Source organism: Barbus barbus (assembly GCF_936440315.1).
Source record: "Barbus barbus genome assembly, chromosome: 37".
In the NCBI taxonomy this organism is placed as follows: Eukaryota; Metazoa; Chordata; class Actinopteri; order Cypriniformes; family Cyprinidae; genus Barbus; species Barbus barbus.
Genome location: NC_136715.1, coordinates 18,478,899 through 18,494,398, shown reverse-complemented (window position 1 = coordinate 18,494,398; position 15,500 = coordinate 18,478,899). Strand labels below are relative to the sequence as shown.

Sequence of the window (15,500 nt, the reverse complement as noted above, 5' to 3'; positions counted from 1 at the left end):
GGGGCGTCGCAATCACTCGAGAAGTCAGAAGGACACAATGTTACGATACGAGTTTTTATCAGCGCTGAAAGCACGTTTAGTATTTTCTTAGGTCTCCTATTTATTTCACATTATTAATATAACCAGTCGTTGTCTTGGTATTTCTATTACTTGTGTTTACAAGCTCTCATTATTATAGATAAACAAGTCTTTAAATCAACCACAGCATGGTCACATTAGAGAAATAAGCGACCATGAACCACAAATCATAAGGATACATTTTGTGAAATTGAGATTTATACATAAAAAGATTTTCATTGATATGGTTTGTTAGGATTGGACCATATTTGGCTGACAACTATTTGAAAATCTGGAATCTGAGGATGCAAAATAATCAAAATATTGAGAGAATCGCCTTCAAAGTTGTTCAAATGAATTACTAATAATAGGAAACTTATAAAATATCTTCATGGAACATGAGCTTTACTTAATATCCTAATGATTTTTGGCATAAAATCGATAATTTTGACCTATACAATGTATTGTTGGCTATTGCTACGAATATAGGCCCTATACCCGTGCTACTTAAGACTGGTTTTGTGGTCCAGGGTCACATGTGGAAGGCAAAAAGGTCCACAATACAGCACAACTCACAGAGAAAAGTCACTTTAATCCAAGCAAATTTGTGTTGGTAAGCGTCGAAATCGTCTCTGCAATTTACAGCGAAATATACGAAATGGATTCCTATTGAAATGACTGGATTTCGCCTGCGAAAATTTGCAGAAAAACTGTGAATGTGAACACCTTAACTCACTGTAAATGTTATGATTATTGAAACATCAAATAAAAATACAGCCAGTTTGCAAACATTGATCATGGGTCAACATAAAAAAAACAAAAAAAGTATAGAAATATCAGGTAGGCATATTATTTTTAATCATATTTAGATCTCAAATGAAGCCTATTGTTAAGGTGCGGTTACATTTACTGTCAATTGGCAAAATCCAAGTGATTTCAATAGGAATCAATGCAAATGTGAATTTCTTGAGGGGAAAGATTTCTACATGCACATCTTGCATTGGTTCAAGCTATGAATATCGGCATTTGCAAATTTAATGATCATTGACCATCTTTCGTGACTTTGCTGACATTTTTAAAATAAACAGTTTCTAGGTGGCTGTTATACTGCAAAAGTAAAAATAAAAGTGATAAAATTTCAAATACATAGGAAATTATTAATCAATTGTACAACAATTTTGGCCAAAGGAACTAGCAATAGTGTTTAGATGTAACCTAGTTAGCATTTCAAGGGTTTCAACACATTTTACTCTTGTAATAATAATAATAATAATAATACGACGCCTAATGATACTACAGACCCCATGACAAATATTTTCAAGCATCTAGAGGAAAAGCAAAGCACCATATAGAAACGTTTTATGAGCTTTATTTTTATTTAACAGAAAAAAAATAATTAAGACTCCTTTTTGCAGCCATCGCCTTCAAAACTAGCAACATGATAAGATTTATAACCGTTAAGCATTCAATAAACCGTCCATCTTTCTGTATAAATGCAGAAGAAAGGTCAAGAATGGATCTGGAACAACCAATTTACGATATAAAAGTCTCTGGTTTCACTGAATAGTGTTGAAATGATATGCCTGTCACTCAGTAATTTAAAAATACTGCAGGAGACTTTGTCCTGAACAGCAGTTACTGAAGGTTCAATGCTCAGTTTGCCTCGTTCTTTGATGCCTCGTCGAAGTTCTCTACAAGATCTGCGAAGAAAGAATAATGTGACTTAAATTAGTATTGTACAATTTACAGCTTGTTCAAAAGAAAAAAAACTTCAAACTTCATACCTGGGACATCATCATCTTCTTCATCGATATCTTCTGCTTTTGGAGCTTTGTTGTCGAGAACTTAAAAAGCAATGAAACAACGATGTCAGCATCAACACTAAACTGTAAATTCACCCCTATTTCAAAGCCCCCTCTTTACCCACCCTGTCTGGGAAACTGCTCGGCGAGTTTGCGCAGACTTGTAAGACTGTCAGCCCCGAGCTGACTGAGGATCCCTGGGAGCATTTCCGTAAGCTGTTTGGTCTCTGCGTGGCCTGTGATGGCGAACGTATTGGCAGACAGAGACGCCTGCACTTTGGGGTTATTGAAGTGAATGACTGTGCCATCATCTTTAATCATATTCACCTGCAAAACAAGATCGAATTCTCAATTCTCTCTGAACAGGACAGAATGAGATGAGCGGAGAAAGACTAGAGAGCTATGGATCTACCTCTTCAATGCCAGCTATGTTATTGACTGCAAGCTTCTTTAATGAACTTTGAAGTTTCTTGTCATCAGCTGTTGCTGTTCTGTGCACCACCTTCTTCTTCCTGCGTGCTGTTCCCTATAGAAAACGAATCGAAACAGAGTAAAGAAACAACAGCAAAACCACAATGTGTCCAAAATCATTATTGTTTAGGGTTCATTGGCGATACATCTTACCTTGCCCCCTATCCGGACCTGGGCTTGAAGTTTAGCCAATTTCTCCTGGTTCATAATGACTTCTAAAAACAAACAAATCCTTCATTATTCAAATGCTTTAAAAATCTCAAAAAAAAAAAAAAAACACTATATACCAGGGGTGTCCAAACTTGGTCATGGAGGGCTGATGTCCTGCAGAGTTTAGCTCCAACCCCAATTAGACACACCTGAGCAGCTAATCAAGCTCTTACTAGGCATACTAGAAACTTCCCAGCAGGTGTGTTGAGGCAAGTTGGAGCTAAACTCTGCAGGACATCGGCTCTCCAGGACCAAGTTTGGGCACCCCCGCTATACACTATCCTCCGATCTCAGAGAAAAGGCTTAAAACTAGTCCCGGATTAAAATGCAAGTTTGAGTTCTCTACTGAAAATATCTTGTTCTGACATATCTTAAAATACGTCAGTGCCTTTGTTCTGTCTCAAGATGCACACCTATAACATTTCCTTCCGAGGCATTTTTATAAAAGCTGCTTAAACGCCTTCATTTGACTAAGGCCTAGTCCTGGTTTAAGCTAAGCCCCATCTGTGAAACCGGGCCTAAATCTTGTAAACAACTAGAATGATAAATATAAAGATAACGATAAAGATATTACCGTCCACACCAAAGCATGATAACATTGTTTATTGTAGCATTTCCTGCGGTTTTGTGGTCTGCCACTTTAAATGTCTGAGCTCTTTAAAGCAGTAGGGATTCTGATTGGCTGTCAATGTTTTGATCATCAATTAGGTAGAAAGTGATTTCAGTTAAATCATTCCTCTATGCCATTGTTATATTTGTGCCATGGACTATTTTTATAAACTATATCTTTGTTATAGTTATTGTCCTTAGTGTGAATTGATCAGTTCAGATCAGATTTACTATAAAATGTTCCATGGATGTTAAACGTTCTACATAAAACCATCACTGCCAATAAAGAACCTTTAAATGAATGTTGAGCATGGGTAGATGACAGAATCTTTAGTTTATGGGAAATCTGATCTGGATTTGCTATAAACTAAAGATTCTGTCATTTACCCAGAACCTTTGACATCCATAAAACCTTTCTATTCCACAAAAGTTTCTTTAGATTTTTAAAAAGTGTCTTTTTTTTTTTTTTTTAGAACTATTCACTAAAAGGTTCTTTGTGGAACCAAAAATGGTTCTTCTATGACAGTGGTTTTCAAACCTGTCCTGCCAGCACCCCTGCCCTACACATAATCGGTGCGTTCCAAATTAGATATATCGCCCTCTGAAGGGCACTTCGGAGTGAAAACAATCATGGCTGCCATATTGAAGTGTCGTTCCAAACCGAAGTGATCAAAATTAGCCACTTCAAAGGGCCCTTCAGAATGAAGGATTTTGAAGGGTACAACTGATGGACACTTTGGGCCCCCATGATCCTTTGTGCTGATTCTTTGCATGATGACGATGCCTCCATGTAATGACGCAGAAGGGCACTTCAAGAAACAGTTGTTTGGTCCCCTACACCCTTCGAAGCACTCACTCCAGAGGGTAAACTTTTTGAAAGGATTAAGGCATAGGGATGAGCCCTTCCGAATGGAACGCAGGGTTTGTATGTCTCCCTTATCAGACACACCTGCTTCAACTCATCAGCTCGTCAGTAGAGACTGCGAGACCTGAACTGGGTGTGTCTGACAAGGGAGACATACAAAATGTGCAGGGCAGGGGTGAAAACCACTGTTCTACGACATCAATGAGAAAACCCCCTTTTGGAAATTTTCCAGACCCCCAAGGAATACACTATCAGATGACAAAATAAATCTATATAACTGAAAAACATGGCGATGTGTTGCTGGTTTACTAAAAAGACGGCATGTACAGTTTGGATTTCCCCCTGCAGGCTAAATGAAAGCTGTATTATTCAACTAACAGATCTTATATGTAAAGCTGTGCATTAAAATCCAATTTTGCCTAGACGTGGAGGCAAAGCAAAAAGAATACATTTCTTTAGATTAAATATTTTTTTTCCCCATTTGGCCATGTGCTTTCTTGACTAGAGCACCAAGAGAGCCAGAATTGCCACACACACCCTCCAGACAAACAGATAGTCAGGCAGATTGAGAACAAGAATCATTAGATGACATTAATAAAAAAAACTATTTACTTTACCAATCTATGGCACTACCTTCAAACCACTAGTATATCGTTTCATTTTCACATGTTACGCTGCGAATAACAATATTTCACCCATATTTTGACATTTTTTCACAAAAGTTATTTGAAACTTTAAATTAGACGTTTGCATTTAGTGTGCTTTTTATGTATAAAAAAATCATTTTTGTCAATTTAATTGTAGCAACAAAATGTATCGTCTCGTCTTTGACTCATATATATATATATATATATATATATATATATATATATATATAACTTATATATATAAAAAAAACACATCACCAAGCCTGGCAATTATATTTTGGGTGAGGATGCCCTGCCTGGAAGGTTTTTTTTATGATTCATCTGTCTAAAAGACATTTTCAAAAAAAATGGTTATTACTTTAAAACAAAATGGCACACGTAACGTTACATCTAAACTGTAACTAACTACACCAGCACACACCGTGCTCTTCAGTGGAGTGAGATGCGCCTGTCAGCAGGCTACAAACCCTCAGATGACACGGTATATGGGGAAAGTATCTCGTAAAAACGGCTCAGTCGTCGGATTGAGGAATTTACCAGGCTATACTGTCTTTATCGCCGTTTCTGTCCCTCGCACATGTCGCAGTGAAGGAGAATAAAGACAAATCCTGACGGTGCATAATCTGAGTGAGTGCATCACTCCAGCATAACACACATCTCACAATCATCCTGGATGTAGTCTATTTAAGATAAACACATAACGGTGTTCATTACTGACCTGATAAACACAGCTGCTCAGAGAAGCATGCGTTGAATGAACAGGGCGGAAGTGGTCAGACTAAACCCGTCACGTTGTTTTTGTTGTTTTAAGGGTGGACAACAGTGATGCTGCCCTCTAGCGGCTCGGCTTTAATAATAGAAAGAGTAAAAGACCTGAACCTGTTGCTTGCATGGTGTGACAGTATGCATATTTTATATAGGGGAGAGGGGGGTGATTTGATCCTGCGGGAAAATTGAGCCTCCCCTTGTTTCTAGGCAACCTTAACCAAAATTGGTGATATGACCACAAAATATGAAGATTAATCCATTTTACTCACCCTATGATGAAGAGAGGCCCATACATTTAGGTTTTTGTAGTTCAAAGTGATTTTTTAATGTTCAAGGACTCACGCATCTGAACAATTGCATGATTTGTGCTTTAGGAAGTTTACATTTAGTCATTTAGCAGACGCTTTTATCCAAAGGGACTTACAAATGAGGACAATGGAAGCAATCAAAACCAACAAAAGAGTAATGATATGCAAGCCTATAACAATAGGCTCAGTTAGTTTAACGCAGTACGCGTAGCAGTATATAACAGTAGTATATATTAAATAAAAATAAAACCGATAGAATAGAAAAAGAATAGAGCAAGCTTGTGTTAGAGGCCTATAATATGAGTTATAATATGAGGCTATACTGTTAGCTCTAAACTGCTGGATGATACAAGTTTGTTCAAATGGTGGGGTAATTTGATCCAGTGGATCAGCCATTCTTATAATTATAAAGTATTATTTTATTGTATACATTTCATTCATTTTAGACCAAACATTTTTTATTTTATTCTGTATTTTATTTTTTTCCTGAAAAGTTTAAATAGACCTTGTTTATGAAAATTGGCCATTTAATTTTTTATGCAATTGCAAGGCTCCAGTCCATCATAAGGCACACACACAGATTTTAACAAGTCATTTTATTGAATTCCTTTTCATATAGCATGAGCTGAACATGTTCAGCATAATCAGTGGCATCATGTGGCAAGTTGAACCAAGAGAACACTTTTTTTTTTTTTTGGAAAGCCTTATTTTGAAAGCAGTTTATTTTAGACTCAAAGTGATTAAACCTAAACATGCACCACATCCTGAAATGTATGTACATATTTAAATTGGACTCATTACTGTCATGCGCTCACTTTAAACACACCATAGGTAAAAACTGGCTCAACTCACCCTGCTCTCTCCTACACTCTTAAAAATAAAGGTGCTTTTTTAGTTCCACAAAGAATCATTCAGTCAAATATTCTTTAAAGAACCATCTCTTTCTTACCTTTTTATAATCTAAAGAACCTTCTTTCACCACAAAGATACTTTTGTGAAACAGAAAGGCTGATGTTCAGATGTTAAAGGTTCTTTATGGAACCATTTAGACAAAAGGGTTCTTCTATGGCATCGTGTAGCACCTTTATTTTTAATCATATTATATACATACACATAAATTATATTATATATATATATATATATATATATGGACAAACATATACAGTTGAAGACTGAATTATTAGCCTCCCTATGAAATTTCAGTTCTTTTTCAGATATTTCCCAAGTGATGTTTAACAGAGCAATTTTAATACAGTATTCTACTTATATTTTTCATCTGCAGAAAGCTTTATTTTTAGTTTGCCTGGAATAAAATAATTATTTTAAAAAACAAAAATAGCTAAGGTCAATGTTATAAGCCCTATTAACTAATGATCTGTTTGATTGGCTACAGAACAAATCACTGTTGTTCAATGACTTGCCTAACCAACCTAACTTAACCCTCTAAGCCCAATTACACTGTAAACTGAGGATTAGTATCTTTCAAGCAATTAGTAAAATCTTTTGTACTGTCATCATGGCAAAGACAAAAAAAATAGGTTAGACTAACTATTAATGCTCACATAGGAGGAGAAGCATATACACGTTTATCAAAGCATTTTCAAGTGTCAAGAACAGCCGTGAGAAGTATTATCAAGACGTTAGAAGAGACTCACACTGTGGAGAACAGCGGCAAGAAGTGAAAGATTTCAAAAACGTTGTAAAGAAAACTATTGAGATAGGTTTCTGAAGACCCAAGAACAACTGCCAAGACACTATAGTGAATGATTTAGTCAAGTCTGGGATTGTTATCTCAATGAAGACGGTCACTAGAGGCCCGGACAGGAATGGACTGTGAGGTTGCAGACCAAGAACACCTCCAAGCTAGATTGAAGTTTGAAGGACAACCTGGAGAAAAACGTGTCCTTTGATCGGATGAGACAAAACAAGAGCTCTTTGGCCATAGAGATGTTGCCTATGTTTGGTGTAAGAAGGGACAGGCGCTCAACCCAAAGAACACCGTTCCCACAGTGAAATATGGAGTTGGGAGTATAATGCTGTGGGGATGTCTCAGTGCATTTGGAACTGGGAATCTCATCAGAGTCAAAGGAATTGAGAGAACGGAAGACTATGAGAAGATTTTGAAAGAACCTCAGGCAATCTGCAACAAAAGATGGTTTGGGTTGACATTTTGTCTTCCAGCATGACAGCGAGTCAAAGCACACCCCATTTCTGGTGTAGAACTACCTCCAAATGAGCAAAGTGAATGTCCTTGACTGGCCTGCACAAAGCCCAGACTTCAATCCAATAGAAAATCTGTGGGGCTCACTGAAGACCAGAGTCCGGAGACCAACAAATCTGGAGGAGCTTGAGAGATTTGCTAAAAGGAATGGGGTTGTGACTCCTCAGGAGACATGCCTGAAATTGTTGAGAACTACAACAAACAACTAAAGGCTGTTATCAAGCAAAAGGGATACACCATTGACAATTAACATCAGAGGGCTAATCATTTTGGCCTGTAGTAATAATATTGTTTCTATTTGTATTACAAACATTTCAAGCTTCCTAAATAAACTATTATGTTTAGAAATGCTGTGTTGAAAAAAAATCTTCTCTCTATTAAACAGCACTTAGGAATTATTTAAAAAATAATGAAATATTTGATAGGGGGCTAATAATTTTGCATTATATACATTATATGTAACAAAAGTTGTATATTTATTCTGACATGTTTATATTTTGTAGTGCTTTGAGACAGACAAATTATGGATTTAAACAGTTCTTTACAGCAGCAAATTATGTTTACATTTCAAGACACTTTCATAAAAATGCTCAAATCTATAGATACCATAAAATACAAACATCATGATCAGAAATGTGTGTGTGTGCTGTTAATGAGACAATGAAACAACACATATCATGTTTGAAACATTTAACCATGATCATCTTTTAAACTTGATTTGTTTTTTTTTACACGAGGCCTCAAAACCTGCTTGCTTGAAGCAATAGACTAAAAACAAGCCTTCAAAAGCACCTATACACCCCACTTATTTGAACAAATTGATTAAACTTTGGTATGCATTACATTTGTATTAAATTTTCTTCTGGCACATTGTCCTTATGCTAATGAAAACCACTCTGTGATTGACCTCAGATTTCAAATGAATGCTGATTTCCTCTTCAAGACAGTCTCTTTTTCCACTGTAATGATCAAATATCCTAACCCCCTTCAGCGGAGGTTATCTGACTGGATGGCAGTGTTTGGCAGGAAAGGTCCATGCAGGCAGATGAAGTCTGGTCTGCTGATCACTGAGCTGCTGGCCTCCATGCTGCCTTGCCACTGGAAACGAAAATTGGAGTAAGGATAGCAAAGTCTCAATGCCACCTGAAAAAGTTTCCTCAGAACAGCTTTGCGCAGGAGGATGTACACCCACGGATCGAGGATCTGGTTCCAGGTCGCCATGCGTACAACCAGGAGCATATGAGTGTATGATGTCTGATCCTCACCGTGATCCTGCAGGCTGAAGATGATGCCTGTTATCTGGGGAACAAACCATGATGCATTAAACATTTCACACAAGAATTATACATCTGCATGTGTGGCTCCAAACAGAAATAAATAATTTTTCAATATGCTCAGTCAACCAATCATATACATTGTATTTGACTTTTTCTGCATTCTGCAAGTGAAGGGCGCATTATAGTGCCACCCCAAAGAGGCACAAAATCACTTTCACAGACTCAATCAAAGCAGCTGAGCCCTTATCCATCTTCAAGAAACACATCTCCTCCATCTACACTTGACCCTCTAACACTATTCTTTTTCTATTCTATCTAGCTACGTTTTCTTTTTATTTATTATAAAAATTACCCTCTAACAGTAGTGTTCTCTATTCTTTTTTTATTCTTTCGACTACAAAATGCTATTAAAAAAAAAAACCTTGCTATGTGTACTGCGAGGCTTGTCATGGTGCTTACATATGCTCTTTTGTTGGTTTTGATTGCTCCTATTGTCCTCATTTGTAAGCTTCTTTGCATAAAAGCAATGGCAAATTTAAATGGCTAAATATAATGTAATATTTCATTCAATAAAAAAATTGTTGATATTTTTTAAAATGAAAACACCGAAAAATACTGTTTATTAAATTACATTTTTTACACATTTATTTTTATTACATATAGATTTATATACGTTTACATACAGTGCCCTCCAAAAGTATTGGAACAGTAAAGACAAAATTGCTCTGTTGGCTGTGGAGTCAAGACATTTGCAAATATGATTAAAAGATGAATATGAGACAAAACTACAGAATGTCACATTTTATTATTAGCCGTTTCAACACATAGATGTTTTACCAGCTAAGAAGTTCAGCACTTTTAGAGTTTCGTCCCTCTATCTGATGTGAGCATAAGTATTGGAGCAGTTGCCTCACAGGTCTTTCTAAGTGATCAGCTGTGTCCTGTTGCATTAATTCTTCAGATATTAAAAGCAGGGAATGTGTCGTATCAGTTATATCCATTACTTCTGCATTCTGAATCTTGCATTCGATGATGACACACACAAACCAGGATGAAGATGAGGGGGCTGACTTTGAGAGAAAAGCAAGCAATTTGGATGCTAAAAGAAAAGAGGAAGTCAATTAGAGCTATATGGTGGTTGGGGTGTCTAGGGCCTCAAATTTAGGCCCTGGCCTGAGACGCTCAGGCCCTGGCCCGGCACGTGTCCAAGAGCTTAACAGAATTACCGGCCTGAGTCCGTCCCGAGCCCGTCTTTTCCCCCTTCTCCCAAATCAGATTATACTGTTTCAGCTATTAAAATAGTTCAGTTTTGTATGTAATGGCAAAGTGATTATATTTTGTTTCGGTTTTTTTTTATAAAGTTAATTTAGAAAAACGTTTGGAGCATTTTTTTGTTCGTTAAATACGTTTTTTTCTTTCTAAAAGTAAAGACCAAGCGGCCAGCGGCAGACCGGTGGGCTGATCCATGTTTGATCAATTTAGCCTTCTCAAATCATCACGACTTGCCTAAAATAAAATCTATAGATATACTAAAACAGTTCAAGCATATAACAATGTTTAAACGTTAAACCTAGATAAATGTGCGCTGCATCCAGTTTGTGCAGAGAGTGGAAGTTCAAGCGCAGGACATGGAGGCGCCAGCGCAATCAATTACATTTTTTTTTAATGGAAACAACGCAATTTTTGCTCATAGAATTAAGAGTAATACATCATTCGTAACTGTAAAGGGTCTACTTTTATTTGTGTGCACTCACAATATCAACAAAACCTTTTATAAAATATGTAAAATAAAGAAAATGATGCGCCGTCTCGTCTTGAACAGGAGCGCTTCACAAAAATAAACCGAAAGTCAGCGAATACATGCCTTACAGACATGATAAATATATCTATATAAAGCTTTAAATTACTAATTAACGAAATAAATCTAATCGAAAACAAAAACTCTTTCATTATAATCCGTGAAGATGCACTTCTCTCTAAAAGCACGTCTAATGAGGAGATGGCGAATCAGGATCATCATCTTCATCTTTGCAACACTGACACAGAAAAATCTAGTTTATTAGTGAATAATTCTTATATATATTCTTATATATATTAGTGAATAAATATCTCCTTACTATTTCCCCCCGACACATTCATGGTAATTACTTTTGCTGGGGCTTTGCAGCAAGTTTCAGCCTATTGCTATAACTCTTCATCTGTGCAGACGGCACTCGCTGCTGCTGCGGGACTCTAAACACCGTCGAACCGCTCTTGACAGTCGCGGCACGGTCTCGTGTTGTTTCCACCAGGGCGGCAATTTTTTTCATCACTAATTGATGGATGCCTAAAATATAACAGCCAGAGGCCCGGCCCGCGTCTGAACTATGACGTGAAAATTGGCCCGAAGCCCGGCCCTAGAGGTGTAAAAAAGGCTGAAATGCAGAGCTCTAGCATTCCCCTCGGTAGAAATCATGTTTCCCCCTCGGGGGGCCCCTGCAGATGCAACAAAGCAAGATGCAAATCTCTGACTAGCACCAAAAATAGAAAGGGAGGATTAGAGTTTGCAAAAAAGCACAAAGGTGAGCCAGAAGGGTTTTGGAACTGTGTTTATGGACCGATGAGACAAAGATGAGATGAACCTTTATCTAAGTGATGTGAAAGCAAAAATATGGAGAAAAAAAGGGAAGTGCAATGATCCGAAGCATACAGCCTCATCTGTAAAGCATGGTGGAGGTGATGGCATGGGCATGCATGGCTGCCTCTGGAACAGGCCCTCTCAACTTTACTGATGACTTAATGTATGATGACTGTAGCAGAATGAATTTGGAAGGGTACAAAACTATCTTTCCTACCAATATTCAAGAAAAGGCCACCAGATTCATTGGGAAGTGCTTCATATTGCATCAGAACAATGACCCAAAACACCCTGCCAGTTCAGTCAAGGAATGTATAAGGGCAAAGAAATGGAAAGTCTTAGATTGCCCAAGTCAATCTCCAGATTTAAATCCGATTGAACATGAATTTCACCAGCTGAAGAGGAGAGTAAAGGCAGAAACTCCCCAAAACAAGCAACAATTGGAATTGTCTGCATTAAAGGCTGGGAAAAGTATTTCAAAGGATGAGACCAAGAGTCTGGTGATGTCTATGGGTCACAGACTCACTGCTGTGATTGTGTGCAAGGGATCTGCAACTAAATAATAGCTTTTAATCTTTTATATCTGCCTTATGTTCAACTGTCCCAATACTTATGCTCACATCAATGAGTGATGAACTCTAAAAGTGCTGATCTTTTTATTTGGTAAAACATGTATGTGTTGAAACGGCTAATAATAAAATGTGACTTTCTGTAGTTTTGTCTCATATTCATCTTTTAATCATATTTGCAAATGTCTTGACTCCACAGCCAACAGAGCAATTTTGTCTTTACTGTTACAATATTTATGGAGGGCACTATATATATATATATATATATATATATATACATACACATACATACACACAGATAGATGTATTTGTATTTTTTATTGAAAGTCATATATTACTTAATACATTTATATTTATTATATATATATATGTATATATATATATACTGTATGTATATTTGTGTAGATAGATAGATAGATAGATAGATAGATAGATAGATAGATAGATAGATAGATAGATAGATAGATAGATAGATAGATAGATGTTTTTATATTTTTTACATTTATTGAATTGAATTTATGGTGAATAAATCTAAATTTACTTAAATTTGACTTACATTTATTATTTTTAAACTTTTTGATTAATTTTACCATTTAAATAAATTTATATTAATAAATACATCTATATAGTTACATCTATATATGTTATGTTGAATTAGGATATTATTATTAGATAGAATTAATTATTTATTCAGTGGGAGGTGATTTTTTTATTCTCACGTTTATTGATAAATAATAAAAATATAAATAATTACAGAAACTTTTCTTTTTTTGCTTTTTTATTTGTGTGTGTGTGTGCGTGTGTGCGTGTGTGTGTGTGTGTGTGTGTGTGTGTGTGTGTGTGTGTGTGTGTGTGTGTGTGAAAAATAGGACACATTTTCTTACCAAAATTGGCCCCCAGCACACACAAGAAACCAGCATGATTGCCAAAAGCTGGCAGACCATCTCAGAATGGTGTGATGTGTTACGGCAATGACGATGATGATCTCGGTCAAGTTGTACCCTACTCCGCAGGAGAGTGAGAAAAGTCACAGTATTGCACACCAATGAGACGAGGAGAGCCAGCAAACCCAGTGCAGAGAACAGCATGGGCAGAAGCACATCCACCCAATCGCGCAGCCCCTGCAGGCGGAAGAAGCACCAGCTTCGTGAATGCTGCACCTGGTAGGACCGCTGAAGCAGGAGGGGCAGCAAGGCCACCAGCAGACCCAGCAGCCAGGTTAAACCCAACAACCTCCTGACGTGATGGGACCCCTGCACTGTGACGTGGAAGAGAGGACGGGTCACTCCGATGCAGCGCTCCACCGCCATCAAGCCTCCGAGCAGCAGAGGAGTCAAGCCAAAGAAAGCCATAGAAACTCCAAAAAAGTCACACAAAGACTTGTGAGGGTCAAATGTTTCCCAGTCTTTCTGTGAGGCGTATACGTAAAGAGCCAAAGAGCCATTGATCAGGTGTCCGAAGAAGTCAGTCACCACCAGACCACTAGCAAACATGAGGAAGGCTGCTTTAGACTTCAGTCTGAACCTGCGGTAGGCTTTGATCAAGATGAAGAGGGCCAGAGTGTTGGAAACGATGCCCACCGTCATCGAGATGGCAGTTGGGGTCACAGAAACTTCCTTTTTGGTACAGCTCCCATTACTCACATCACTTGACACCAAGCATCCAGCATTAGCCGAACCATTATAAAGCATGATCAGCACTTCTCACTGCAAACAAACTAAATATTAGTGATGTCATTGGTGTTAAACAAAACTGATAAGAACTGTAGACTGTCCTTATTCACAGTATAGAAACCCAAGTGTGCAATTACAATGTTCTCAGTGCAGCCAGACTCCAAAATCAACACTAAACAGAATATGTGTAACTTTTGTTCAGTTTTATTTCCACAATTAGTTTCACATGTATGTGAACATTTTTAAATTGTTCCTAACATTATACTATTCTAGATTTCTACCCATTTATGATCAATCTGTTGTGAAAAGTTAAAATATAAATTGTGAAAATATAAGTAGGCTAGTGAATAGATTAGATAGATAGATAGATAGATAGATAGATAGATAGATAGATAGATAGATAGATAGATAGATAGATAGATAGATAGATAGATAGATAGATAGATGGTTAACAAACTATTTATACAAATATTGTTTATTCAAAGTTGTTAAATAATAATAAATTGCTCTGCAAAAATAATAAAATGTTATGTCACTCTAAAGATTTCCAAAAAGTTTAGTAATTTTTATACACAATCTAAATCTTCATAAATATCCTATATGAACAGGTCTTGAGTTCAGAATTTTATTGAAAAGTAGTTCCATAATTTGAACTCAAAAAATGATTGAACAAATACATCAAATCAATACTGCTTCACTTTGTAAAACTATTCTTTCCAAACAATTATTCCAGTTTATTACTCACCGTATTCTGCTAATCAAATGAGTCTCAGTGCTCCAGGTTCATTCACTCTTCCCGTATAAATAACGGCTGCTGGGGAAATCCACGGACTGTGCTGAAAGAGCAGTCTGTGATGAGCGCGCTCTGAATTCACCACAGTAAATGTGAGTTCCCCATCGTGCGTGGTGGTGGTATGAGATGATGTTGCGATATTGCAGTCCTATGGGTTTTGGTCTACCATTATAATATAATGACCCGAACAGAGATGAACACCCGTTGCGCATGCCAAATCTGCCATTACGCACTGGATATTTCCTGGGGCATTAGCTATTATGAAACGAGGTTTATTTATTCATTCATTCATATTTATTGATTGATAGAATTTTATGTTTACGTATTAATAAACTGCATAGAAATTGCATAAAGGGCCATTTGTTTTATGTGTAAAGCAAGTCATTGTCATTATGACAAAGTTTTGCTTTCTATCTTTATTTAATTCTTTCTTTAATATTAAGGGGGAAGGTGATGGTAACAGGGTTGACGCACAGCCTGGGTGGTAATAATGACACATTACAATTAGTGCTGTCAAAATTAGCGCGTTAATGCAGGCGATTAATTTTTTCATCTTAACGGTTTAAAAAATATTTAACACAATTAACGCAGGGGCGAAGCTAGGGTTGGCCAC

At 37.0% G+C, this 15,500-nt stretch overlaps 2 protein-coding genes across 2 annotated transcripts; both read right to left on the bottom strand.

The window, feature by feature from the left end:
- Positions 1-630: 630 nt before the first annotated feature.
- On the bottom strand, positions 631-5,447 carry LOC306857235 (transcription factor BTF3 homolog 4). The gene is made up of 6 exons (XM_079397063.1): positions 5,380-5,447; positions 2,484-2,545; positions 2,272-2,385; positions 1,985-2,186; positions 1,842-1,901; positions 631-1,757 (listed from the first exon to the last, which is right to left on the bottom strand). The coding sequence occupies exons 2-6, from the start codon at positions 2,535-2,537 to the stop codon at positions 1,711-1,713; spliced, it is 477 nt and encodes a 158-aa protein (XP_079253189.1). The 5' UTR covers positions 2,538-2,545; positions 5,380-5,447; the 3' UTR covers positions 631-1,710.
- Positions 5,448-8,945: 3,498 nt separating this feature from the next.
- Positions 8,946-14,112, bottom strand: LOC306856632 (prostaglandin F2-alpha receptor-like; the record flags this gene model as incomplete). Its single annotated transcript, XM_079395990.1, has 2 exons — positions 8,946-9,257; positions 13,306-14,112. The coding sequence occupies 2 exons, from the start codon at positions 14,110-14,112 to the stop codon at positions 8,946-8,948; spliced, it is 1,119 nt and encodes a 372-aa protein (XP_079252116.1).
- Between the last annotated feature and the right edge of the window lie 1,388 nt (positions 14,113-15,500).

What these genes read in the sequence shown, in the direction of transcription:
- LOC306857235 (XM_079397063.1), bottom strand. Translation starts at nt 2,537, where the DNA reads ATGAACCAGGAGAAATTGGCTAAACTTCAAGCCCAGGTCCGGATAGGG. An exon ending in AGGTCCGGATAGGGGGCAAG is followed by an intron (nt 2,386 to 2,483) that starts GTAAGATGTATC and finishes CGTTTTCTATAG; the next exon opens with GGAACAGCACGCAGGAAGAA. An exon ending in ACATAGCTGGCATTGAAGAG is followed by an intron (nt 2,187 to 2,271) that starts GTAGATCCATAG and finishes CTTGTTTTGCAG; the next exon opens with GTGAATATGATTAAAGATGA.